This window comes from Hemicordylus capensis, chromosome 2, assembly GCF_027244095.1.
Source record: "Hemicordylus capensis ecotype Gifberg chromosome 2, rHemCap1.1.pri, whole genome shotgun sequence".
In the NCBI taxonomy this organism is placed as follows: Eukaryota; Metazoa; Chordata; class Lepidosauria; order Squamata; family Cordylidae; genus Hemicordylus; species Hemicordylus capensis.
The window spans coordinates 169643542-169671071 of record NC_069658.1 but is presented as its reverse complement, the minus strand read 5'-3'; the positions used below and the strand labels follow the sequence as shown (position 1 = coordinate 169671071).

General features: G+C 45.1%; 1 protein-coding gene across 7 annotated transcripts in view; it reads left to right on the top strand.

Annotated features, from left to right (window-relative positions):
• Nucleotides 1–1372: 1372 nt before the first annotated feature.
• HGD (homogentisate 1,2-dioxygenase) overlaps nucleotides 1373–27530 on the top strand; it is a 39711-nt gene continuing 13553 nt past the window's right edge. For 2 of the 7 annotated variants that reach the window (XM_053303268.1, XM_053303265.1), the window contains exons 1-7: nucleotides 1373–1528; nucleotides 12853–12924; nucleotides 13640–13728; nucleotides 18085–18190; nucleotides 20283–20342; nucleotides 24531–24622; nucleotides 26563–26597. In XM_053303268.1, coding sequence (XP_053159243.1) covers nucleotides 1505–1528; nucleotides 12853–12924; nucleotides 13640–13728; nucleotides 18085–18190; nucleotides 20283–20342; nucleotides 24531–24622; nucleotides 26563–26597 — 478 coding nt within the window. In that variant the 5' untranslated portion in view covers nucleotides 1373–1504. Of the gene's footprint in view, nucleotides 1529–2182; nucleotides 2196–12457; nucleotides 12474–12852; nucleotides 12925–13639; nucleotides 13729–16232; nucleotides 18191–20282; nucleotides 20343–24530; nucleotides 24623–26562; nucleotides 26598–27530 lie in introns of those variants that run through there. The other 5 variants (XM_053303267.1, XM_053303266.1, XM_053303271.1 and 2 more) reach the window with 5 other exon arrangements.

Below are 27530 nucleotides of genomic sequence, written 5' to 3'. Positions count from 1 at the left end.
AGGGCGGTTTACAAAGAGAAACAACAAACAAATAAGATGGCTCCCTGTCCCCAAGGGCTCACATTCTAAAAAGAAACTTAAGACACACACCAGCAACAGTCACTAGAAGTACTGTGCTGGGGGTGAATAGGGCCATAAGATGTGCATCAGTTTGCTATTTGTTCTGAACAAAGCATGCCACTAATGGAATCGCCCTCTGTGGCGTATCTGGAGTGAGGAAGACTTTGCCATGTTTGGCTTGCTTCCGTGAGTTCTCTTGAGCTATTTGCTCTGTAGGTATCTGTGGTCATAGTATAAAAATGGATAGAAGGACCTTGGAGGTATCCCAGGTAAATGCCACACTATGTGTTTAAATTGTTCTATAAATATTAATGTCCTTTGTCAGATCCCTCTACCTTTTCCACCAGGAAAGCCCCGAATCCAACATTTCTAGCAGAAGTTAACTGAGGTTTTTATAAAACACCCCCTTGCAACCTGAGGAAAACACATGTGTAGTGAAGGGGTTGTGGAAGATCTGCTGTACTGTATTTGCAATGTTTCCCTTTGCGTGGGGGAACGTGACGTTGAGCCACAATGAATCAACAAAGAAAATCAAACTTTTGTTAGCTGATAAAGACAGTGATAGTAAAGATCTGGGAAAGTTTGCATCTGCAAAATTAACCAAGAATGTATGTATGTATGTTTGTTTGTTTGTTTGTTTATTTATTAAATTTATACCCCACCCAAACTTACATCTCTGGGCAGCTAGGTGTGCATGTGGTAGATTACTTTTTAAGATAATAACTTTTATATATTTCTTTGTGAATTTACTTTGTGGGAGGGGGATAGAAATATGATGTTGTTATTATCTATGGTCTGGAATAAAACAATGTAATCAACTGACTGGGGCCAGGTCCCAACTTGAGGGTCTGGAAATGAAGCACTACCTCTCCAAAGACCAATTGAATCTGGGGCTAGCCTATGATGTATTTAGAATTATAATGTATTTAGAATTATATTTCTCTGACTAGCAGAAATATCTGAAGTTTAATTAGAATCCCCAACATGGTTTAAGTGCTAAAAGGATTTTTTATAAACTGAGGCTCCTTATGGCTTTCAACATTTCTGTCCTAGTTCTAAACATTCCTTTTGTAGTTTAAATTTGTTTTTAAAATATTTATCTATCCTTAGTGTTCCATTGCCCCTTGCTAATGTTGTCTGCAATAAGATGACTGCTGAACAAGTTGCCCTCCCTCCACCCCATTCTCTTTTTGCAAAGATCAGTCCTTTGATTGGTCCCCATAAGAGAGAGGCCTGTTTCTGATTAAACCCAGGCTCAGTTAAGTAAACAGTTTTTACACATCTGTTGGACTTTCTCACTTGCTTCACAGAGAGTTTGCCCTCACACTATCTTGGCTGTCTCCAGTCATTGCCCAACAGTACTTCCATTTGAAACTCACCATCCACCATCTGGGCAAAACATCTAGCTTAGTTTTTGTAATTGCCCCAATAAAGTCAAAGGAACATGGACAGAACGGCAGAACTGAAGGTAAGTGAGCCTGGAGTTTGTCAGGACAGAAGGAGCCTGAAAAAATTTCCCCTTGCTGCTTTCTTAGGGAGGGGATTGCTTCAAAACTTTATTTGGAGCCCGGGCTGCAAATGCGGTCAGTGTGCCTCACTGAAACCAACACCAGATGTTTGAATGAAGCCACATATGCTTTGGAGAGGTGCTTTCCTATTAAGTAAACCCTGTCATTTGACTTGGACTGAAGGCTTCTCATTTCTTGATTTGTTCAGCTCATTACATGTTTTCCAACTCTCCCTCCCAAGGAGATAGTGTTTGGTTAGTTTGCTGGTTTTGCTTTGAACTTTGTTTTGAATATCGGAATATTTTTCAGTCATCTTTTAAGCCACATCCTTTAAATCTAAGTGGTGGCATTCCCTTTCAGTCAAGACTTGGGAAAGGGAAGATCTCTTAACTGCAGATCTCCTCTCCCCAAAATTCCACAAGACTGATACTGCAATTCTTTGTAAAGATTTGATTTGGTAATGCGAGTCTGTATATTTGGCATCCCTTCCCCTCAGCACACATCCTCTCATGCAGGGGCTGTTCCTCAATCAGCCAATCAGATCAATCATCTACTTTGCACTTGCATAACTTCTAGTTAACTCCAGAGTTCCCAGACTGAACAAGCAGCCTCCATTCATGCTGTAGTGTAAGATTTTTATTTTTTATTTTGTGTTTTGGTAGCTGGGCAGGGTGTAATTGCTGTAAGAGTCTGCAATAATCTCTCTCATTTTTGTCTCTTCTTTATCCCAAAAGCCCTGGGTGCAGCCTAAGGTCAGAGTCTAAGACTTACTGAAGCTTAAAACTTGTATTAACTGTACACTTACAGCTATGACACCATGACCAGCTGCCCCTCTCTTTTTTCTGTTTTGTTTCTTAACATCCAGCCTGATGAAGCGTTCTGAATAACCTGTATTTTTTCATTTATTTTTCATTTATTTAACACATACCACCCAAAACTTGCGTCTCTGGGCGGTTCACAACAAAAAATGACAAGAAAGTTAAAACATTAATTCAAACAAATAAATACTAGAGAAATTAAAACATTGGTTAAAATACATGACAGCAAAACATTAAAACATTACAACAACCTAAAACTTTATAACAACATCTTAAAACAATGTTAAAATTATTAAAACGGTATTTAATTAAAAGCCTGGGTGAACAGATGTGTCTTTAAAGATTTTTTTTTTTAAATTGTCAGAGATGGGGAGGCTCTTATTTCAGCAGAGAGCATGTTCCAAAGCTTCGGGGCAGTAGTGGAGAAGGCCCTTCCCCAAGAGGCCACCAAATGAGCTGGTGGCAACTGGTGATCTCAATGGTTGGTGGGGTTCATGATGAAGAAGACGTTCTCTTAAATACCCAGGGCCCAAGCCATTTAGGGCTTTATAGGTTATAACCTTGTATTTTGCCCAGAAACCTATCGGTAGCCAGAGTAGCTCTATCAGCAAAGGAATGATGTGGTCTCTCCGAGATGACCCAGCGACCAACCTGGCTGCCGCATTCTGGACCAGCTGTAGTTTCTGGACTACATACAAAGGCAGCCCCACACAGAGCACATTGCAGTAATCCAGTAGCCTTGCTTAAGATATTATGTCATTTTTGCTGGGGCTGATACATATATTCCTAGAATTGTAGCTTTTGAACTTGTCCTAATAGATCTACATGGCTATCTACAGTCAGTTTTTATGTGGATGGTACACGGACACACACACACACACACACACACACACACACAAATACCTAAACCAGATGTTCTCTTGAGTCCCCAGATGTTGTTTGACTACAACACTCATCTTCCCCAGCCACAATGGACTGGGGCCATTGTGGCTGGGGATGATGGGAGTTGTAGTACAGCAACATCTGGGGATCCCAATTTGTGAACCCCTGACCTAAACCATTTTAATTCTCTCACCTTTGCATGATGTAGTTTAAAAGGAGGCCAATGCTGAATTCTTCACAGGTGTTGTGAAAGCATAACAAAAGTGTATTTCAAAGCCAGCCGTCACCAGGGTGGCATATACAGAAAATACATTATGCACAATGCTTGAGAAGCCCCCTTATTCATGTTCCACTCTATGGAGTCCAACTTCAAAAGTATTTTTCCATGCCTGCTGTCTAATCTCTTCTGTGAAAGGTCATGGTTTATAAGAAAGCACTGAGCATTTGACTTCCTAATCCCAGTAATTCAGCTCAATGAATACTGAATTTTTTATGCTAGGCTGAGCTTTCATATCCTAATTCTATTGCAAAATGCAAAGCAAATATAGAATGTTACCTGATGAACTCCTTAATATCACATTTGTATTAAGTGGTATAAGATGATGAGCAAGCAAACTAAAATCAAAAGTCCTTGTCAGTATTTCCAAAAGCAACCCTAGAGAATGTTTAAAATGTCCCATAGTATGAATCTTGCAAGTGCAGAAAAATCAGGTCCAGGTTCAAAATGTTTGGGCTAGGATGTGTGTATCCTTGGTATCTCCTCCTCCAGATCTGTATAGTTTAGGATCGATCTTTACAGTGCACAATACTGTGCAACATCATAAAGCAATGACTTTATTGATAACCACTGAATGGATACAATCTGATATTAAGACCAAACATACTACGAAGACTGTTGGTTAGCATTTTAACCTCCCTGGGCATAAGATTACAGACCTCAGGATGACTGTATAATAAGCTCAGGGGAACATTTGGGAGGTGAAATAGCCAAACAAGAACTTATAGTAAAATCTGATTGTGTCATTCTCTCTTTGTATAGAGGTTATGGGTTTTATACGCATTATAGCGACACATCGTCAGCAATCTCTCTTTTGCTGCCTATTTATTTATTATTTATGTAATACATTGTATTTATGTATAGTATGTGTAAAACCATTGTACATGTCTCTTTAAATGTAGATGGAATGTTTGCCACCTCTTGCTGTAACTATTGTTGCTTTCACTCTGCAATTGAAGAAGTGGGTTATGAAAGCTCATGAAAGCTGATGTTTTTGAAACATCATAGTCTAAAAGGTGCTACCTTGTACTCTTTTTGTTTACCATAAAGCAAAAAATGGACTGTTTATTTCCTGTTTTTATTCTTCTTATCTAAGGACTAGAGATTTAAAGACACCCTGAGTATAAAGGGGTGTGTGTGTGTTGTGTGTGTGTGTGTGTGTGTGTGTGTGTGTGCATGTGCGTGCAGGATTAGGGAGGACTAGCGGCTTGAAGCCATGGTTTTGGCTGATAAATTATCTATCCGTACACCCTCTCTCCAGTCAAAATATCAGGGCTAACTCCAGGGACTGTCCAGATTGAGCCCTGCACCCATCAGAGGCCTGGGGGCCCCTTGGATGATACGGGGGTCTCTGAAGCAAGCCCTTTTGCAGGTGTGGAAGATGGGAGGAGGACATGACACAACAACTGGCTCAATTATACAAGCCATTCTGTATTTGTATCTCTGGCTTGGCCGTGGTACAACCACTGGAGGAGGAAAGTCTGGTGCTGCGGCATGCTACCCACCCGTCATCTGGCAAGCCACTGAGCCCTGGCAAGTCTGTCGGGGGATAGCGGGCAGCAGTGGATGTTCCTTTGGCAGCAGTGCCGTGTTAGATTGCCCATGTCCCACCCCTTTGTGAATATTAGGGGGCCAGGGCATCTGTGAGGCCTAAGATGCAGCCGGCAGTGGCACCAGAGGGACTGTAAGGGCCTTCAGCAGATAATGGGAGGATGTCCTCTCTCCATCCCCCTCTGTCTCCTCCACACAATCCCAGGCAGCCGGAGGGGCACTAGGTCATTTTGTGTTAGAGGTTGTTAAGTTTTACCCCAGTGGGTAAAAGAGCAGAGCACTAAGGAATGGGCACACACTCCAGTTACAGAGTGGGTAGCAGAGGATGGTTTAGTTATTGCAGCTGTTTAGAGAAAACACATGGAGATCCTTGTAGAACTATATACTAAGTATTTATTGGTTAAGTACACTTGGATAGGAAAGACCTATATCTAATCTAAAGGACTACATAGTGGATAGGTAAGGAGAGAGAGAGAGAGATGTTTCCATCGGCTCTCTAGGAGGAAAGGAAGGATTGTGACTCAGCATAGGAAGTGCTGCAGAGTCAGATCCAGGGTCATGGAACAGAGACAGGTAAGGAGACCCTCACTCACTACCTCTACTCCCAGTGCTCCTAGTGGTCATTAGGATAACAGGTGGAAAAGGTCAATGCACTGGAACTCCTTCAACATTTTGGAGCTTGGAATTAAGCATCATTATGTCCGTCTGGGCAGCCACACCACCTGGGACAAGCTAAAGAGGATTTGGGGGGGGGGCTAGGGGCTGTGTAGGCCTTGGACTTCGGCCCAGAAGTCCAGGGGTAAGAGCGCCTCTGCAGGCAGCCCCACACTTTCCCTCTACCTCCTACCACCAGAGTCCACCACTTCCCATCTCAATTCCACTCCCTCACCATCCCGCCTGTCTCTCTTTCTCAGTCTCCCCCACCTTCCGCCCCACAACACTGTCTCTCTTTCTCTTGCCCGACACACGGCTGTTCTGGTTCCCTGCTACAAATGTAATACCATATCAGACTGAGTGCAGAATGGCGTACTGCTGACTTCAGGGAAATCCTAGCACGGTTTTGCATATTAAAATCTTGGTTGCATTCATGTGACCATGTTAACCATGCTTCCATGGGGTTGACGGATTCCAGTGCCATGTCCTTGGTGACAAAGATGTGTGGCTGCTCAGAAAAATCCTTTGTGCATGCAGCTGAGGTGCACAGAACCGCAGATGTCGCTGCTGGCTATAGATAGGCAGCCCTTCCACCACCATCACCTCCACAGAGATCCCCGTCCCATCAGCACTACCCACTCCGAACCCCAGGGGTAAATGCCCTTAATGGTGCCACAGGATCAGGGGAGGGATGGGGCTGAGGAGCTGGAGGGGCCCGAGGTGCGCAGGTCACCTACAAGGGAAGGAGTGCCAGGGCCCACCACAGGCAGCTGTCGCAAGATGGTCCTTCCAACAAACCCCATTGCATCAACCCCCAGGTACCGTTGTTGGAAATTCTCTGTGGTGAGAGAATCCTTTTCTCATTATAGCAGAGTGCACAGAGGCACAGCACAGCGGAATTTAGTTAGGCATGCGTGTGTGCTGAGAGTAAAGTAACTTGGAGCCAATTCATAGTTTCAAATCAATATAAAAGGCATTTATTAAGGAACTCCATTCTAGATAGGAAAGTGAGGATTTAGGATCTCTAATCTATCTATCTAGCTGGATGCAGATGGATTCTGCATCCTCTCTGCACATATGGTGCAGGGAGAGAAGCTTGCCATGTTGCAAGGTAGGAGGCCAGGTAGGGAAGGAAGGAAGTCCCTGAGATTAGCAATCTACATTTCAAAGGGATAGCATCAGAGCAGCGGAGAAGTGATGACAAATGTCTTGACCCTCTAGCCCTCTGACTTACTAGTCTGTCCTCCACTGTCTGAGGCAAAGAGACAGCGCAAAGTCCTTTAACTTCCAACAGTCTGGCACTCACCCCGCCACACTGCCAAGCTGCAGTCGCACCCCTGAGAAACCATATTGCCCCTGCCTGAGTTTAGTAGCTCCTGAGGGGTTAGGTGCAGTGCTCCCTCTTATAGAAAATCCCAGATGCTGTGGACTACAACTCCCAGCATCCTCAGCCAAAACCCACTGCAGCTAGGGATTCTGGGAGCTGTAGTCACCACCACCTGGGATTCCCTCTTACAGGGAACACTGGTTGGGTGTACTCCCCAATCCTCCTCACTGATTACAGCGATTACACCTGTGGCTCTGTAGTTCCCAGATCCCTGTGATATGCATGCCCTTGCCTGTCGTTCCCAGATGCTTCCAACTCCCCAGTATTCTGCTGTTCATTACTGGCTGCAGTAGTGCTGCCCTCCTCCCATTTGCACTCCTATGTTCACTGCACTTGCATGCATCCCACAGATGAGCTGCAAGTGCACCTGTGTTTGGGCCACCTCTGCTACTTGCTGCACAGCTGTACATTTCCAGATGTTCATTTGCTGGAGTGTGAAGAAGATGCCAAGCTGGTAGGGAAGGGGACAACTTGTGAGTGGGCATAGTTGATACGCCTCCCTCCTAAGCCAGCCAGAGAGCAAGGGTCCCTGCGGGGGATGCTGTCCCTTCACCTCCTGCCAGCTGCCAAATTCATAGTGGCTGGGTTTGTAAGGAGTGCCCCCCCCCCTGGATCCACATCTGCCCATCATGGGCACAGGCAATGGTCTCAGTACGACGGCAGGTAGACCTCATAAATGTGTTAAATGATTTTAATTGTTGACCGCCCAGAGACGCAAGGTTTGAGAGGTATAGAAATATTTTTTTAAAATAAAATAAATAAGCGTTCAGGATGTCTCAAGATCCATAGACTTGCCTAATCCAACCCTGGAGTTCAGGCAGGCCTATATGATTGCAATACCTGCCTCTCAATCTAATCCTAGACAACCCATTCCTTGTGCCTGCCTCCCTGCCAGGGTGATTCAGAGGTCAACCAGGTCTCAATCTGGGTGATTTCCCCAAGCCAGGGAAGGCGCCGTCACCACAGAAAAGTGGCCATGTGAATGCTGCTCTTGTCCCAATAGCTGTCCCTCCTCCAGTCCCATCAGCAATTCTCCCTCCCTCTCTTTTCCCAGATAATAGGAACAAACATAGGAAGCTGCCATATACTGAGTCAGACCATTGGTCCATCTAGCTCAGTATTGTCTTCACAGACAGGCAGCAGCTTTTCCAAGGTTGCAGGCAGGAATCTCTCTCAGCCCTATCAGGGAGGGAACTTGGAACCTTCTGCTCTTCCCAGAGCGGCATATCTTCCAGTGCTCACACTTCTAGTCTCCCTTTCATATGCAACCAGGGCCAGGGGCATAACAAGGCTGGAGTGGGCCCAGAGACAAATTTTTAAAACGGGCCCCTCGTTGATGTACACACAGAGACTTCACATGTGACTTGCCTCTGGGGGGGGCCTCGAGACATGGGGGCCCCCAGGCAGCCGCCTCGCCCCTGACCAGGGCAGACCCTGCTTAGCTAAGGGGACAAGTCATGCTTGCTACCACAAGACCAGCTCTCCTCTCTTCTCTAAAGTTTCTAGGAGGCATGATATGCACCTTCTATTTGAAAGGAAGGTGTGACGTTAAGGGCACTGCTGGGTAGGCAGCATTGCCCATAGGTGTGGCCTACTATGGGGACCTCTGAATACACAGAGCTTTTTGTAAAAGGGAAGAGTGATGGACTTTGGAAACAACGGACCAGAGCTGTTTTCACATATGCAGCTGGAGCAGCTCTTACTGCAATCGATTTTGTCTTGCAAACATTGGACAAAATGTTCATTTATGGTACAATTCCTGTTCAGCAATTTAGGCTCCATGTAGGAACATTATCACTCTTACACTCAGAACTTGATAGAACTCCTAGGCATAAATGTGAATAGAATAGACCAGCCTAGACCAGGGATTCTCAATGTTGGGTCCCCAGATGTTATTGGACTTCAACTCCCATAATCCCCAACATTATAGCAGAATGCACAGAGGCACAACACAGCGGAATTTGGTTAGGCATGTGTGTATGCCGAGAGTAAAATAACTTGGAGCCAGCTCATAGTTTCAAATCAATATAAATGATATTTATTAGAGAACTCCATTCTGGATAGGAAAGTGAGGAGTTAGGATCTCTAATCTGTCTATCTAGCTGGATGCAGATGCACACATGGTGCAGGGAGAGAGGAGCTTGCATGTTGCAAGGGAGAAGGAAGGGAAAAGGAAGTGAGTGGCTGGAAGGAAGGAAGTCCCTAAGAATAGCAATCTACCTATCAAAGGGATAGTGTCAGAGCAGTAGAGAAGGGATGACTAATGTCTTGACCTCTCTAGCCCTCTGACTCACTAGTCTCTCCTCCTATGTCATTGAAATAAGAGACAGCATACAGTCCTTCACTTCCAACACTTTCAACCTTTTTAAAAAATTATTATTATTATGTGACTAAGCTAAAATAGAAAAGATAATGTCTCTGACGTAAGGTGAAAGCAGAAAAGTGGTTCAAATAATTCTACTTTAAAAAAATAAAAACACTTGATGGCGCAGCAGAGAAGTAACTGGCCTAGGGAGCAAGAGGTTGCTGGTTCGAATCCCTGCTGGTATGTTTCCCAGACTATGGGAAACACCCATATCAGGCAGCAGCGATATAGGAAGGTGCTGAAAGGCGTCATCTCATACTGTGAGGGAGATAGCAATGGTAAACCCCGCCTGTATTCTATCAAAGAAAACCACAGCGCTCTGTGGTCACCAGGAGTCCACAGCACAACTTTACCTTTACAGAGACATGCGTAGGAAGGGAAAAAGATGAGTCATCTTCCATTCAGACTGCAACAAAGCTTGACCTTGAATCCAAACTATTCATCAAATAAAAACCTAGATTGGCACTCAGTGCCCAGCTTGTTCTAGTTCTTTTGCAACCGCAGCAGGGAAATGCTTGACTAACAAGCAGAAGGTTGCTGATTCAAATCCCTGCTGGTACTCTATCAGGCAGCAGCGATATAGGAAGATGCTGAAAGGCATCATCTCATACTGGGCGGGAGGAGGCAATAGTCAACCCCTCCAGTATTCCACCACAGGGCTCTGTGGGCACTAGGAGTTGAAATTGACTTGATGGCACACTTTACTTTACAGCAGTTAAGAAGCTGCACTTACCTCTTCCTTCCCTCCCTTCCCTGCAATGTCAGACTGACTTGACAAAGCATGACTCATCATCCCCTTCTCCCTCCACCTCCTCTGGCAAATTGCAAATATGCTGCCACTGGGACTGGGGTTGACCATTGGAAAGAGATGGGTTAAAAATTGCATTTCACAGCAGGGCAGCAATTTAAGTCTCCAGGATCAGCTATGAAAGGCTGAAATGGTTCAAATGAAAGTTGGGTGGATTTTTTTTCCTTTTCATTTTTTAAAAATAATATTCTGGAAAGTCAAACTGTGTGGTGGATTCTCTTCTATGTGTGCTGTAGTTCAGCATCATCAATCTCGTGGACATAGGACCATTTTTTGTTCAGGTGAAATGTGCATGCCTAATCATGCTCTGAAAAACTATAAGACATGTCTATACCACACTATATACATACAGCTTTAAATGGAAGCGATATTAACTGAATTGAATTGATTTGTTATGTATCTGCCTTTTGTTCAGACCTGTAGTGTGGCTTTCCCATACTGGTGCCATGATTTGCTTGGTTGCACTGTGCCTTTCAAACATGTATTATTATTATTATTATTATTATTATTAATGTATTTGATTTCTATACCGCCCTTCCAAAAATGGCTCAGGGCAGTTTACATGGAGAAATAACAAATAAATAAGATGGATCCCTGTCCCCAAAGGGCTCACAATCTAAAAGAAACATAAGATAGACACCAGCAACAGTCACTGGAGGTGCTGTGTTGGGGGTGGAGAGGGCTAGTAGCAGGCAATGGGGCTGTAGCAGGCAATGGGCATGAACTTCCCCCTTCAGTGACTGGAGCGCCAATCATTCTGCAATTCTGTGGTGCTTCTTGCTGCATCTCCATAAATAATTATTCTGCTAAAATACGTTTGCCCAAGCTATATATGGCCACTTGCTGTTTTGCATATCAATACTCCCAGGGGTGTCGTGGAGGGAGGATGCGCAGGAATGGAACGAAGAGATACTTCTCAGCTTCTCTGGTTGTTGGGGTGGGCATGGCCATGGGGGCTGTCATGGAGAACGCCCTCTGCACTTCTGAATTTGCTGCTACATCTCTGAATACTCCTCCTGCAGCACTAAATCGAGGAGAGTGAGACTGGGGTGTGGGACTCCAGCAGTTTCAAAGAGGAAGCTGAGCTGGTCTTATGGTAGCAAGCATGACCTGTCCCCTTAGCTAAGCAGGGTCTGCCCTGGTTGCATATGAATGGGAGACTTGATGTGTGAGCACTTTAAGATATTCCCCTCAGGGGATAGAGCTGCTCTGGAAAGAGCATCAGAAGGTTTCAAGTTCCCTCCCTGGCTTCTCCAAGATAGGGCTGAGAGAGATTCCTGCCTGCAACCTTGGAGAAGCCGCTGCCAGTCTGTGAAGACAATACTGAGCTAGATGGACCAATGGTCTGACTCAGTATATGGCAGCTTCCTATGTTCCTTGTTCTCTCACTTACTGGCTTAGTGCTGAATGCAGTTGAAAGCCCTGCATAACAACCCACTGTAGTGTTTTGATTAATCCATTCCTTGATCCAGGCCAGCTTTTGAATGGGGCTTTAGTTACTTGTATGCCAGTCCTGCAGCAAGAGCACGGAAGGCAGACTGCACTTGCCTCTCCGTACATAATATCTGTCTCATTCAACCATTACTATTCCTGATTCAACTCCACTGCCTTGTCCTTGCACACCACAACTCTTTCCTCTGGGTTCTACAACCACCACTATTTGTTTGTTTATACATTTATACAGGCGCGGAGGGAGGCCAGCAGTGGCCCGGGTTCTGCCGTGCCCCCCCCCAGCCCTGCCCCCTGTGTCTGACGTCAGACTCCGAACATTTAGCCACACACACATGGGGGCGTGGTTTAGCTCCCAAACGGGGACACGCAGCCCCGTTTGGGAGCTAAATTGACCAGCGCTGCATTTGCAGTGCAGCCAGGAGTAGCTCTCCCTGCCTTTAAAAGGCAGGGAAAGTCACTCTGGCCACGTTGCAAATGCAGTGCTGGCCAATTTAGCTCCAAACAGGGCTGCGCGGCCCCATTTGGGAGCTAAACCACGCCCCCCACATCGGACATCAGATGCGAGGCGTGGCCCCTGAGGGTCGGTGGCCCAGGTTCTTTGAACCCGTTTGCTTAATGGTGGCTCTACCCCTGCATTGATATCTCACTCTTCCTCTAAGGAGCCCAGAGCACTGTACATTATTATGTACATCCTCACAACAACCTTTTGAGGTGGGTTAGGCTGAGAGATAAGTGACGAGTCCAGAGTCACCCAGTGAGTTTCACAGCTGAGTGGGGACTTGAACTCAGGTCACCCCAGTCCTAGTCCAACACTCTAATCCCTACACCATGGTGGCTCTCAAGGGTTCAATAAGCCACCTAGGTTTGCAGTCTGCTGGAGACTTTACAAAACGGGGTGTGTGTGTGTGGCTATCAGGCTACACTGCCACACTGTGTGGACCTGCTTTGTGGGAAGTATATGAAGTACAGTTTGAAGACCAGGTTACTGAAGCAATCTACTTTGAAATCCAAATGTCTTTAAAAGCAAGATCTCTCTCTCTCTCCGATTGAACTCTGGCTTGTTTGTGCAGCATGTTATTTTGTTTTTCAGTACATGTCAGGATTTGGTAACGAATTCCACTCTGAAGATCCACGCTGCCCTGGAGCCTTACCACAAGGACAGGTATTTGTGTCACTTGGAGTATGAGGGGAGAGGGTACTTCTCAGCTCAGGCTGTTGCAGATCAACTCATTCACACCTTCAGTACATAGATCAGCTTTGAGCTATATCAGAAAAGTAATATAGTTTTGAAGGTGCAAAGCTATAATTTAGAGAATACACCACTACCTAAGATCGTCTTCACTAGAGTATTGTACTGACAATGCAAAAGAGAAGAACTCGAGCAAAAACATTGCTACCAAAACACTTGTTTATAATGTCTATACCTTCTAGTGCAGCATATATAGAATATAAACCATAGACAAAACATCAAACATAAAAAAGGATTGATTATGAAGGACTGTCTATGAAATATAATTTCTAAGACACGACGATGATGACTATTTATATATCACTTTTCAGCAAAGTTTCCAAAGCAGTTTACATAGGGTCCAGCCCAGTGTCTCTCTGATGGCTGTTGCTGGTGTCTCCCTTGTGCTTCTTTTTGGATTGTGATCCCTTTTGGAATAGGGAATGTTTTTCTCATGCCTTTGCTATATAAACCACTTGGAGAACTTTTTTTCATTTGGGTTGAAAAGCAGTAGATACAGATTTTGAATAACATTTTTAATGGCAACCCAGCAGGATCCTCAAGGTTCTCTCGTGTAGTTTGCCTCTTAAGAATAAATCTTTTAAAAGCCAAACTTGGTCCTTATAATCCATGATCTGTTTTGGTTTAGAATAATCCTCAGGTCTGCCCGTATGGTCTGTATGCTGAACAGCTGTCGGGCACGGCATTCACCTGCCCACGATCCAGCAACAAGAGAAGGTATTGTGATGAGTGGATGAGTGGAGAAATTAATGTAATGAGTGGAGAAATTAATTAGAAGTGCTGGAATGAAGTGGTGGTGATAGTGACATCATGTTGGTACTTAAATGGTATTTAAAATCTGCTGCAGTGCTCCTCCTTTTGAAATAAAAGCAATGTTGAGCTTGGATTTCTAGGGAAAGATCCCTGGGGCATGCTGCTTGTTTGCCTGGGATACCCTGGACAGGGGCCAGGCCGTGTATGCCTCCCTCCCTCCATGGCTACTTTCTCCCCTTTGCCTTCCCTTTGGGTGGCAGGCAGGGGGTGCATCAGTGAAACTGGGTTTCCTCCCCATGTTGTGTTGAGCTGAAAGTATGTTGCTGGAAAGAGATATTTGCTATATGGATGAAAGCAAAGAGGGAAGAACAGGTGAGTGAGAATGTGATAAAGACGGGTGTGTTGGATTGAGAGGCTCAGCTGTATTGGTTGTACTTAAACAACCCAATTTCACAACCCAAATTTGTGAATGGTGATGACAACGTGCCTCTCCTTTTTTGCCTTTGGCATACTTTTCAGGAAGGAAGCAGCTGTGCATTGGCCTCCCAAAGATGCCCAAGGCCAAAGAGGCCTGAAGTGGCATGCTTTTTTAGTCAGTGCTGTGTCAATTCTGGCTGCCTGAGTAGGTATCCTTGATGAAAGCTCCATATGGCATCATCTTGCTCTTGACTTCAACATGGGATGCTCTCCTGCTCACCCCTGGAGCCTGCTGTGTCAGCCTTGGGAACATATGAGAGGGTACCCTTGCCTCTGGAATTAGAAGGGAGAGTTTACAGGCAGCTTTGGGGCAGTTTTACATGCTGGCACCCCTTTATTATTATTATTAATTATTATTATTATTAATTCAATTTCTATACCGCCCTTCCAAAAATGGCTCAGGGCGGTTTACAAAGAGAAATAAAGCAAATAAGATGGCTCCCTGTCCCCAAAGGGCTCACATTTTTTTGTCATGGACCAGTGCTCGTCCATGGAGGCCAAAGCCTGCAGGAAAGTGGGAGTGAAACCCTGGTCTGCTTAGGCCACTTTAATGACGTGAATTCCATTTTCTATTTCCTGCTTCCTCCTGGAGAGACTCTCTGATTTCTCTGCTGCTCATTCAGATGGATGCCATGGTCTCCTGGCAGATACCTGCTGGTGCCCTGCCACCTCCTTCAGATGCTCACAGAAAGGTGTCATTGAGTCCTGCTGGATTCACGTCTTGCACTCACAGGAGCAGAGAGTTCTCCTTTCTTCCTCAGTCGAATCAAATAGCACATCAGAACATTTGGTGTGCTGCCTTCCTAATTATCAGTGACCTGCTGTTCTTGTTGAGAAGCCATCTTCTGCTTTGGCACAGTTCTTCTGTAGAGGAACCGGATGCTGGCAGCTGGAGGTTCAAGAAGCAGGTGCAACAGCTTAAAAGGAAGCAGCATTTAGTCAGATTGCAGAGGAATGGAAGGGAAACTGCTAATCACATGGAGGAAGCTGTTCTCATTTGTTTGGCTCATACAGTGATTTCTGCTATGGAGCTGGCATTTGAGCTGATTAGAAACTGGTTGAGGGCCAAACTACACAGTACATGCAAATGTGTGTAACCTGCCCCCTTTTGCTTCAGTTTCTTGATAAAGTACCATAAACATTGATAGTGATTTATTACTTAGGCCACATTTGCACATAACGGGAAACCAGAGTTAAAGGGGCCAGAGGTTGCCAAACCTGCGCATTTGAATGCATGCAACTTCGGTCCCATTTGGAAAGCGATCTGAGGTTGGGCCCCACAAACTCCAGTTTTAACCCTCAGCTTGTAGTGAGTTTTGCTGCTCATACTCGAGGTTTGAGTGTTGCATACGAATAAAGAACTGGAGGCTTCATTCGCTGTAAATGGAGTTGAGGGAGGAAGCTCTTCCCTCACTCTGGCCATGGTTGGCTGTGCAGGCTGTCCTTCATGCAAGAAGGAAGCCTGAACAGCCAGGTCCCCCTCCTCTCTGTGGTCTCCCTGACTGTAGAGAACCTGCTCTCATAGGAACATAGGAAGCTGCCATATACTGAGTCAGACCATTGGTCCATCTAGCTCAGTATTGTCTACACAGACTGGCAGCGGCTTCTCCAAGGTTGCAGGCAGGAATCTCTCTCAGACCTATCTTGGAGAAGCCAGGGAGGGAACTTGAAACCTTCTGCTCTTCCCAGAGCGGCTCCATCCCCTGAGGGGAATTTCTTACAGCGCTCACACTTCTAGTCTCCCATTCATATGCAACCAGGGCAGACCCTGCTTAGCTAAGGGGACAAGTCATGCTTGCTCCCACAAGACCAGCTCTCCTCTCCATTTTGTCTAAATGTGGACAGGAGAGGGTGGCGGATCTTTGTTCCATGCAAGTACATCCTTAATTACTAAATAAATAGAAAAAGAAGAATGCATGTTTGCTTGCTGGACCAGTTTTTCTGAGCGATGGTGGTGCCCTTTGGTGACCTTTTCAGAAGATACACACACGCACATAATTACCTGCCCCAATGATGGACTACAATTACATTAGCTCTAGTCTAGCATCCGTAGTTCAATATCCTATCCCTGCCCTCAACAGATGGAGAGCAATAGTGCAATGGGGCAGCGGAATAGTCTTTCTACACAAAGATAGGGGTGTGCCTGCTCACAACTTACACACACCTTATTAAAGCAATTTTCTAAATGGTTCATGAGGTCTGGGTGGGGCAGTGCTGGCAGAAAAAGATATAACCACAATAGCAATCAATGTGCTAACATGTCAGGAAAATGTCTTCTCTCCATGACAGCCCTAGTTAGAGAGAGGGCATCTAAATCCCCCACTCCTGGCAACAGAGTGAATAACAAATCTGTGTTTGTCATATGAATGCCTGGGACAAAATAATGTGGAAAGGCCATTTCAAACACACAGTCAGAATACAAAGAGACAGCCATGAATTCTTGTTGAGCACCTTTCTTATGAGGCAAGACAACAACACCTGGGGCTTTTTTAGTTTAGAAAAAAGACGACTGCGGGGAGACATGATAGAGGTCTATAAAATCATGCATGGTGTGGAGAAAGTGGATAGAGAGAAATTCTTCTCCCTCTCCCATAACACTAAAACCAGGGGTCATCCCATGAAATTGACTGCCGGGAAATCTAGGACCAACAAATGGAAGTACTTTTGTACACAACGCATAATCCACTTGTGGAATTCTCTTCCACAAGACGTGGTGACAGCCAACAACCTGGATGGCTTCAAGAAGGGTCTGGATAACTTCATGGAGGAGAGGTCTATCATGGGCTACTAGTCTGTGGGCCACCTCCAGCCTCAAAGGCAGGATACCTCTGAGTTCCAGTTGCAGGGGAGTAACAGCAGGAGCGAGGGCACGCCCTCAACTCCTGCCTGTGGCTTCCAGCGGCATCTGGTGGGCCACTGTGCAAAACAGGATGCTGGACTAGATGGGCTTTGGGCCTGATCCGGCAGGCTGTTCTTACGGGACCCTTCTCACAGTCTGTTTGTTTTTGCCCTCAGTAAGGCTAGTGCAACGCTTAAAACCTCAGAACTACATAGATCTTAGGAATGGAGACTGTCTGCCACTCTAAAAAGTGCACAGTTCTGAGGGTAGAATACATCATCATGGAAACACAATATGGATAGGTTGGTGGCAACAGCAAAAATGGGGGATGAGTATTACAGCAATGTTTAAGAAGAAATGGATAACGTGCCTCTGAGCATATGGTAAGTGCTGTTACCTCAGGAGGCAACAATTACAATCCGCACATTTTGCAAAAGAGAATCCGAGGAGGCATGGATATGTTTACCACAGAGATGGATACAATAGAATGGATACAATACAATGCTGATATTTCCTGACCATCCCTTTATCTTTAGCTAGGTCTTCCACTCAGATCCCACGAGGGCACACTCAGTGACATCTGGATCCCTCCATCCGTATATGTCTTGTCTTAAACAAATGTGCTAATGCATTAATAGAACTGAGCTTGTCTTATTTTTCAAACGTAGAAAGATTATCTTGACCGTTAACTGCTGTCCTTTAACTTCCAGGAGGAGGAGAGTGGGCTTCATTTTACCTCAGACCTGCTAGGCCTCAGTGCTCTTGTTCAAGGGGTTCTCCCTCATCCTCTGCTCTGACTGGAGGAGTCGGTAATGGTGTGCAGACTCCATAGAGAAGGCTCGAGCTGATTTCAAGAAGCACTGCAGATTGTGATCCGCCTAGAGCCGCTAGGAGTGAGCAGTATAGACATGGAAATAATTGGTTTCAATCAAAATGTTACTGGTGCATTTGAATCATCCCGCTTCTCTCTCAGTCTGACATCAATGTATTTGTTTTCACTCTAGTTGGCTGTACAGAATCCTGCCCTCTGTGTGCCACAAGCCCTTCCAGTCTATGGGTCACGGCTTTCTGGCAAATGACTGGGATGAAGCTGAGCCGGATCCCAATCAGGTAATCACAAGGGATGATGATGATGATGACACTGAAATCAAAGGGCTTTGGTTTCTCCCATGTGGAGGCCCATGACTGCTGTCTTCACACGCAGGTCTGGGAGACAAGAGCTCAAGTTGCCCTGACTTCTGACAACTAATGTCAAGTCACGCGCTCCTCAGAAGGGGTCCCGCTGGTCCTGTTTTGCACCTGGGGGATGGTTTTGCCTTCCTGTACAGGTGAAACTCGGAAAATTAGAATATCGTGCAAAAGTCCATTAATTTCAGTAATGCAAATTGCCCTATTGCTGTTACCCCTGCTGTCCCAAGAACCGCTGGATAGTTAGAGTCAGAAACAGTGACCATGAATTGGTTGGTAACTTGCCCTTCCTCCAAGGATCTTCATGCAGGCATCAGGGGCCGCCATTCTTGAGCGCACACCCCGGCATTGGCCCCACTGCTGACACCCACCCCACCCCACCCCACCCCACCCCTGGCCCTGCTTCTCCGTGCTGTTGCCACCTGCTCATCCTGCCTGGCCTACAGGGAGAAAGTGGGTATATGGAAGTGAACACAGCAATGGGAACAAAGAGAGAGACACAGTAGCCACTTGCTCACTTGACTGTTGGGTGGCAGTGGGAATTGGGCCCAGGGGAAGAAGGCAAGCCAAAGAGCGATGGAAAGGGTAACAGAGGTCACAGCCCCTCTGAGGGAAGAGGGCTCCACTAAGCGTGTTTTACCTGCAGACCAACAGAAACCTGGAGGTATCTTGGCAACCACCCTGTGACTTCCCCTGTTAAAAGACAGTCACTGGCCTAAAGTCATCTTTATGGCTGTATTAGGATTTGAACTCAGGACTCCATTCCAGATTCTTTCCAATACAGTACACTCTAATCTGTACGCAGAATAATTGCTCTGTTGTCCTTGGACACCATAATCTAAACTGTGAGAAGAATCAGGCTGCTGGGTGTCTGATTTATTTCTAATAAATCAGCTGGTAGGCTGATTAATTTCTAGGTGCTCTCACCCTGTCTGCCTGATTACTGTTTTGCTGTGACTTGGGGATCAGGGTCATCAATCACGCTGCTGCCCATATTACCTCTCTCTTCATGTAGAAGGTGCTGTTGCCGGATGAATTTCTAAGGCCCTCATTCCATCCTCCTTTTTTCTGTTAATCCTAGGGTTGCCATATTCTGGTGTTCCAAAATTGGTTGCCTAATTTGCATATTATGTAAACTGGCTTGAAAATAATTTTTGAGCAGAATAGTGACTTCATGTTTTGCTCCATAACTCCACTTCCACAAGGGCTAGAGCTTAGCTTTTTCTTTTCTTCTTTTTAAATGAAAGCTGAATTCCAGGTGAAACTGGGTGGGCTAAGTAATCTGGGTGAGATGCTTAAAATCTGGGTGAAATCTGGGGGGCATGGCAACTCCAGTAAACCCCCCTTTTTCTGTAAATAAAACAACAGCAACAACGGACCACAAAGATAATCATTCTTCAGAAAGTGTTGGTAGATCTCAACCAATGTAACAGGTTAACTTAATACCCAAACCTATTGGGGTCTTCTCCTGTCTCTATGCTGATATTTCCTAACCATCCCTTTATCTTTAGCTAGGTCTTCCAATCAGATCCCACGAGGGCACACTCATTGACATCTGAATCCCTCCATCCGTATATGTCTTGTCTTAAACAAATTGCCGAAAGTTTCCTCCCACGAATCCCATGGAAGCACTTGGTGCTTTTCTACTTTAGTTCAGGAAAGGAAGGAGGGGGCTTCTTTGGCCCCTCCTGGATTGCAGTGCTCTGCAGAACAGTGGGTAAACAGCCAGCTCCGGTGCTTCCCATTGCTGCTTTAGAGCCGGAGTGAAAAGGGTGGGTGAGTGTCCTTGTCAGTGTCTGGCTCAGGCACCCTGCCAGCCAGGGACAGGGGCAGAAGGCCAAAACTGTAGCTTAGGGGCCCAGGCCAGCCAACAACCATGGAATGCGGCAGAGAATGCAAGAAGAGAGTAGAGGATAGGAACCATCCTGGCTGTGCAGTGGCGGGTGGGGTTGGGGGATAAGAGTCTCTGTTCTTTTAAAGAAGGAATCATAGTTTCAATTTCCCCCCTTTCTAGCTGCGATGGAATCCTTTCGAGATACCGACTGCCTCTCAGAGAAAGGTGGACTTCGTGAATGTAAGTTTGAAAAGAGAAGTATTGAAGAGTTTTCTGACGGGTGCTTTTCAATATAACAAGAAACAGTTAGAGTTGTCGTTGAGGCATATTAGTTTTGCCTCAACTAGCAGGGAAGTAACTTGCCTAGGGAGCAAGAGGTTGCCGGTTCAATTCCCTGCTGGTATGTTTCCCAGACTATGGGAAACACCTATATTGGGCAGCAGTGATATAGGAAGATGCTGAAAGGCATCATCTCATACTGTGCAGGAGGAGGCAATGGTAAACCCCTCCTGTATTCTACCAAAGAAAATCCACAGGGCTCTGTGGGCGCCAGGAGTCGACACACTGACTCGATGGCACAACTTTACCTTTACAGGCAAAATTAATATGGACAACAAAAATTAATATGGAGGCATATTAATACAACTAACATTAATATGGAGGCATATATATTTTGTTCCAAATTACAGGCTGTTTCCAACCTAGCCCTTTTCTCTTGTATAGCCTTTTTTTCTTTCCCTCACTCACATTTTATAATGAATTAAGACGATGATGTCAGATCATTGTAGTCCAGGCTTCCTAGTATTGTCCTCCCTCGCTTTTCAGACCTGGTTTGTGTTGTGTTTTGGTTTTTATGGCAACAAACCATAGTATACGCCTGTTTGCTGTGGACAAGCAAAGGAGGCTTTTCAACATGCCTTGAATAAGTGTCTTGTGTCCTGCCCATTACATTATTTTCTCTTGATCAGTGAACTAACCAGTGTTGTGCGTGTAGGCTTTACTCTCTAATTAAATAATAATTAATTAAAACTTTAATTAAAATTATTTTAATTAAATTTATTAGTTATTAAAATTAATAACAAGTTGAGAATTGAATAATTAGTTAAAATTGATTAATACATAATTGAAATATAATTTTGATCTGCCCAATGTTGTGTGTGTGTGTGTGTAGGCTTTTTCTTCCCCTTTCCCCCCTTTTCCTTTTTGTTGTGGGCAGCTAGAAAAGGCCGCCTGAGGTGGCAAGTGCAGGCACCCTCCCACTCCTATGTGCCTGCAGCTGCTGCTGCCACGGCCACGGCCACTCCTACCTCCTCTGTGCTGCCGCAGCCCACCTTCACACTTTGTCCATGTTGGGGTTTGTGTTTATTTCGCAAAGCGCCAACAACAAGGGAAGCGACCCACTCCAGTTCCAGAGCAGAGTGCAGAGTTTAGTTGTTGCAGTTATTTAAAGGACATGCATGGAGACTGTTGTACAATCTAAACAAAGTAGGTTTATTGGTGAAGTACATTTGAGATAGGAAAGACCTAGTCCTACATCATGGATAGGTAGGGAGAGAGAGATCTTTCCATCTACTCTCCAAGAGGAAAAGAAGAGAACTGACTCTTTGCAGGACACACCTGAGGAGTCAAGGCAGGGGTCATAGAGTAGAGGCAAGGCAAAGACAGGTAAGGAGGCCCTCACTCACTCTACCTCTACTCCCAATGCCCCTAGTGGCCATTACAGTAATTGGTGCAAAAGGTCGATGCACTGGAACTCCATCTCCAACAGTCCAACCTGCCCTCCAGCTCAGTGGCCAGACACTGCCTCTCTCTCCCTTTGCCACTGGCCTCACCTTCGGGGCTCACTGCCACTGGCAGCTTCGAGAGCTGGACTCTCATCATTGCTGTGGCAACACTGGGACTGGCTGCCTCTCTTTTCCCTGCTGCCGGTCTCCTCCAGCACCCAACCTGCCTGCTTTGAGACTGCAGGGGAGAGAGAAAGCTGCCTGATGCTGGTACAGTGGTGATGAGGAAAGTCCAGCCAGTGAAGTTGCTGCTGCAGTGAGCCCCAGAAGGAGAGCTTGGCACAGTGAGGGGCAAGAGAGGTGATGTCTGGGCCAGTGAGACAGAAGGTGGGCTAGTGAGGGGGGAATCAATGCTGGCTCCCACGCAGGGAGAAGGATCAGCAAGTGGGGTCCTTCTTGCAGGTGGCTTGTTGCCATTCACTTCAAGCAGCAACCGGCTGGCACTAGAAATAGTCCTATTTTGCTATAAAAGAAAACATGAGAGGAATTGGGTACTTGAAGCCTCCCACCCCCACCCATGGGAAGAGAAACTGACATTGCAGAGAGGCTGTAAAAGGGATCATTAAAGAGCAATTCATTACTAATGTTCCAGCCACAAGCAATACAAGCAGCAATAAAATGGGAAGACCCGCAAAGAGGATTCTTTTAATTAATGTTGGAAAGCACTTTTGCTGAACGACCTAACATTATAGAAATATATTGGCCACGGAGAAGGGATTGCTGGATATTATGAAACCATTTGAAGTGCTGTGTGTGTCACTTCAGTTTTAATTCTGCTCCTACCAAACTGCTGAAAACTGTGCCTCAGCCACACTAACGGGCTCTAGTGTTGAAGCAACGACACGGTGAAATAATCCATGAAAGAAGCAATATAACCATGACTCTTCTGCTGTCAGCAGTTCAGTATATGAAAAATAAACATTGAAATGTCTCACCTCGAACAACATCTCCAGTCCCATTCATCTCCCTGAAAGAGTGACCGGTACCCTGCTGGGTTCAAGGTTGTGAAAACGAATGTAAGGATTGAGACCAGTTTGCAAAGGAAGAAGCACCAGGTGGCTACAAATGGTCATGATGCTCACAGCCACTGGATGCAATGCACTTGTGACCATGTTCAAAACTAGTTGCCTGTAGCATCTGGCCATATGGGAAGGAGAGCTTTAGCATTCTCCTTTCCCCCTATTTCCAGTTAGTAGTTAGGAGGGCATGACAACATTTTCCTCAAAGAATGCCTGGTTGCTTCAGAGCAGGGGCTTTCGACCATTTTTAACACATTCCTTCTGTTCCAAAATTTCAGCTAATGTACCCCTTTCTGTTTCCCCCAATCTCAGCAGGACCAGGCTTTCCCTTATTCCTCACCATACTGAGGCGCCATCTAGTGGCACATGATGCAGCAACCTTACTAAAGCTAAGGAGATTTAGGTCTAGGTCTGTTTGGTTTGAGAAGCTCCTTAGCTTTAGCAAGGTGCTTGCATGGGTGACTCTTTGGGATGGGGAACCCAAATAGTCTCATGAGTGTTTGATGCTATGGTCACCTCAGAAGACTGAATGAATTTAATCTGGTTGTGGAATCCCAAAACGATGGACAATGCAATGCAGAGAACACAGCCCTAGTTTTCACTGAGGCATATACTCCGACTGTTTCTGTATTTACCTTAACTGGCCATAGCACAAGCCACCCCCACTTTTCTTCTAAGCCAGGCAGCGCAGAATGAGCACCCTGGCCTCTCTTCTCCTTCCTGCCCTTGGCCAAGCTACCTTATACCAAGTCAGACCCTCGCTCCATCTAGCTCAGTATTGTCTGCTACACAGACTGGCAGCAGCTTCTCCAAGGTTGCAGGCAGGAGTCTCTCTCAGCCCTTTCTTGGAGATGCTGCCAGGGAGGGAACTTGGAACCTTCTGCATGCAACCTGTGGTACTCCTAATGTTCATGAACTACAAATCCCATCATCCCCCATGTATTGTGGCTGGGGACGATGGGAGATGTAGTTCAGCACCTTCTGGAGTACCACAGGTTGGGAACCCCTGATCTAAACCAGTGAAGCAATTTTACATTTTTCAACATGCAGCTGATGCAAACTGATTTGGTTGAATAAGTATCAGTCCTCACTGCTGATATGTAAAGAAGACAGGCAGCCAAAGGGCCAGGTGACTCCTGAGGCTGCAGGTTCCTTCATTAATATAGAATTCTCCATGCCAAAGTTGCCACTCTCTACTGTCACAGCCAAATCTTCCTCCTACACAACCAAACAAAACCTACTGATTTCACTTGATTTTGCTTGTGTAATGCTACCCCATCCCATTCCCATTTTTAGCTTCTGAGAAATTCTGCAGCAGACATCTCTTGCAACTCTTTTCCTCTGTAAAAAAAAACGTAAAGCACTTCCCTGGTGTCCCTCTGGTCTAGCTCCTCATGTGCTGATGAGGAATGCATTGCACTGCATGGCTTGTGTTTAAAATTCTAATAGGTTTTGGAGACACGTAACACTCTGATGTCATGCTCAAAAGTGAATGGTTTTAAAGCTCTGGAGTGGTTTTACTTAAAATAGCCATAGCAAAGTGATTCCTTAAGGGTAAGAGAGTCTTGTTGATGGGATAAGACCCACCACTTGTTCATTCCTCTCTTTGGGGGTTCTTTCCATAGGGATTGCATACTTTGTGTGGAGCTGGTGAACCCAAGTCTCGGAGAGGGCTTGCAATACATATCTTCAGCTGTAACACCTCCATGATCAACAGGTCTGTGAGTTATGTGGCAATTGTGTGGGTTTCCAAGGGTTTTGCAAATCACTGTCTGACACCAGAGATGGTTTAATTGCAATTTTTACCAGCTGACCTTGATTGTCCCTTGACATTTGACAGCAGTCAAGCAACCCTCCCTTCTTTTCCATCTTCTTCTCCCCCTTTCCTTAAACTGCACAGGGCAAATGTTGTGAATGTCACTGAAGTGGTTTGAGGATGTACATGTGTCATGAAAATGGGAGGCAGTCAGCATTATTTCCAAGTTTCTTCCCCTACCACAAAATGTCCCAAACTTCACAAGAACCTCAATAGACTGTTGCTGGTGACTACTAAAGGTGCTCAGGCTCCTGTAGATACCTTCAATTCTCTCTCTTTTTAAAAAAGCAACCAAATGATCTGGCCATCAATATTGGGTAGTGCACTGTTGATCAGTTAGTGTGAATAATCAGAAGGGAAAATCAAGGGACAGTACTACAATTAAAATGATAAAAAAGCAACAACAACAACAAGCACAATTGGCTCTGCCTGACACATTTCAGCTTGTTGTCCAACCTCGACACAAAGGCAGAAACCATAGGGCTCATTCTCAGAATCCTAAACAGGGTAGGAGAAGCGCCCAGCAAGGGTAGGAAAGCCGTGAGTGCTCCCCATCGGTGGTTGTGTGCATGCAAAGATCAAGGGAGCAGGAGGAGGGTGGGGGGAATGATGGTGTGGGAGCTGGGTAGGATGGCTTTTCAATAAAATGCTGGGGAAAGAATGTGGGTTGGCTACACCCATGTTGCATTCTATGTAGTAATCTTGTATGTTTTGTTTTTGAGAAGTTTGTCCAAGTAGGGAGGCTGTAGAGAATGTAGGGGATGGAGTCAGAAAGGGAAAGGGAGGAAAAAGAGAAGGAAAAAATGGAGTTGTACCTGGAATAAGCCTTTAGTCAAATCTAGATAAGATCTCTCCTTGTGTCTATGAGGGAAGCTGCTATAAAACCCCATCCTACCCAGCTCCTGGCCCCCATATGATCACTCTCCCTCCCTTCTACCTTAATCTTTGCATGCACATGACTGCCGATCAGGAGCGCCCATGGCTCTCCTACCCTGTTTAGGATCGTGAGAACATGTCCATATAATTGCAAACCTCTCTAAACTGCTGCCTAAAATGAAAACATAGCTAATGTGTTAAAAAGTTGACTACTCTACCACTGTGTTATATGTTATACATTAAATACTAAAACGAAGACACCCAAAATAAGACCAAGGTCATTCAAAGCACATCAGACATTGGTATCAACAGACCATCATGGTACCTTTTGGTCTTCATCTGTGATCCTGCTACTTGAGTACAGTGGAGGGATCCAGTTGTGCTGACTATATGAAGAAAGGAAGCCCATTGCAGCAGCTGCATCAAAGTACATTACTTGGATGAAATCCCTACTGGCTAGGATAGCACTTTTTGTATTTTGGTGTGCTCAGTATGCCCCTCTGATCCTAAAACTATGACATGGAAATGGGAACAGTTTGTTATGAGGTGGCTAACAAATAAAGTTAGCTTGTTTGGTTGTTTGGTTGTTTCAGGGGCATTTACTTCCACAGCCATGTACCTAATACTGTGGAATTTTCTTAGCAGTTTTGCTTGAGAATAAGTTTCACTGAAAACCGTAAGATTTCTTTCGAAGATTAGAATTATTTATTACATGTCAATCCTGCCATGCCTCCAAGGAGCTCAGGACAGTATGCATGGCTCCCTTCCCCGTTATCTTCACAACAGCCCTGTGAAGTAGATTAATCAGAGATAGTGACTGATCCAAGGTCGCTAGGGGGATTTCAACCCAGGCCGTCCTGATCTTAGTCTAATGCTGCAATCACTACACTACACTGGCTCTCCAAGGTTCTGTTGTATGCACCTTATTTTGTGTAAACTCAGCTATTGCTTCTTTTTCTTTATAGATGCTTTTATAATTCAGATGGAGACTTTCTCATTGGTGAGTTGCCACTCTGATTTCCAACTCATTTGTATTTTGCGGATTGCCGTCTCTAAGTTTTGAAAATCGGTATGACTGGAAAGAGAAGTAAGATGAAATAATAATAGAATCATAGCTGAATACAATATCAAAACCATCTAGTCCAGTCCACTGTCCGGGAGTAGGATCCTGCACGTACCAATCAATTTTTGTATGCCTCAAATGCATTGGTTTCATTTATAAATAAATCTAGGTACAATAGAGAGCCCTATATAAACAGAGACCCACAAGCAGATAACAGGAATGAGAAAATTCCATATGAGAACAGTGCCTTTAACAACATCTTTCAGAAAGCGGAAGTTAAAAAACGGAATACAAATATGTTAAAATATGTTAAATGAATAAAAAGCCAAATCATACATAGGCAAAAGAACTCCCAAATAAGTTTGCTCTGGCCAGTTTGACCAGGGGTGGGGATTCCTTCCTAACCCCAAATATGAGTGATTATTTAAAATGGGAGAGAAATATGAAACAAAATTTATCCAGCAGGTGCCTTTGTTCTTTACTTCCATGTATCTTAGAGTCCAGATCTATAGTTCTATTCTGTTCTGCCCTGGTCAGCCCTCACTTGGAATACTGTGTCCAGTTCTGGGCCCTGTATTTTAAGAAAGATGTTGAACAGATGGAATGGATTTAGAGGAGGGCAACCAAGATGATGGTGAGGGGTCTGGAAACCAAGTCCTATGAGGAACAGTTGAAGGAGCTGAGTATGTTTAGCCTGGAGAACAGAAGATTATGGCCAGCTTCCAATCATCCAATGTAAAAGAAATATTGGGCAGAGAATGCTGGTTACCCACCTCAGCTCAACATTGTTAAGCCAACTTCAAATGTTGGTTAAGAATATCAGGTTGAGGTGAATATTCCCCACCTTGCATTTCTGACTTCAGACGTCAT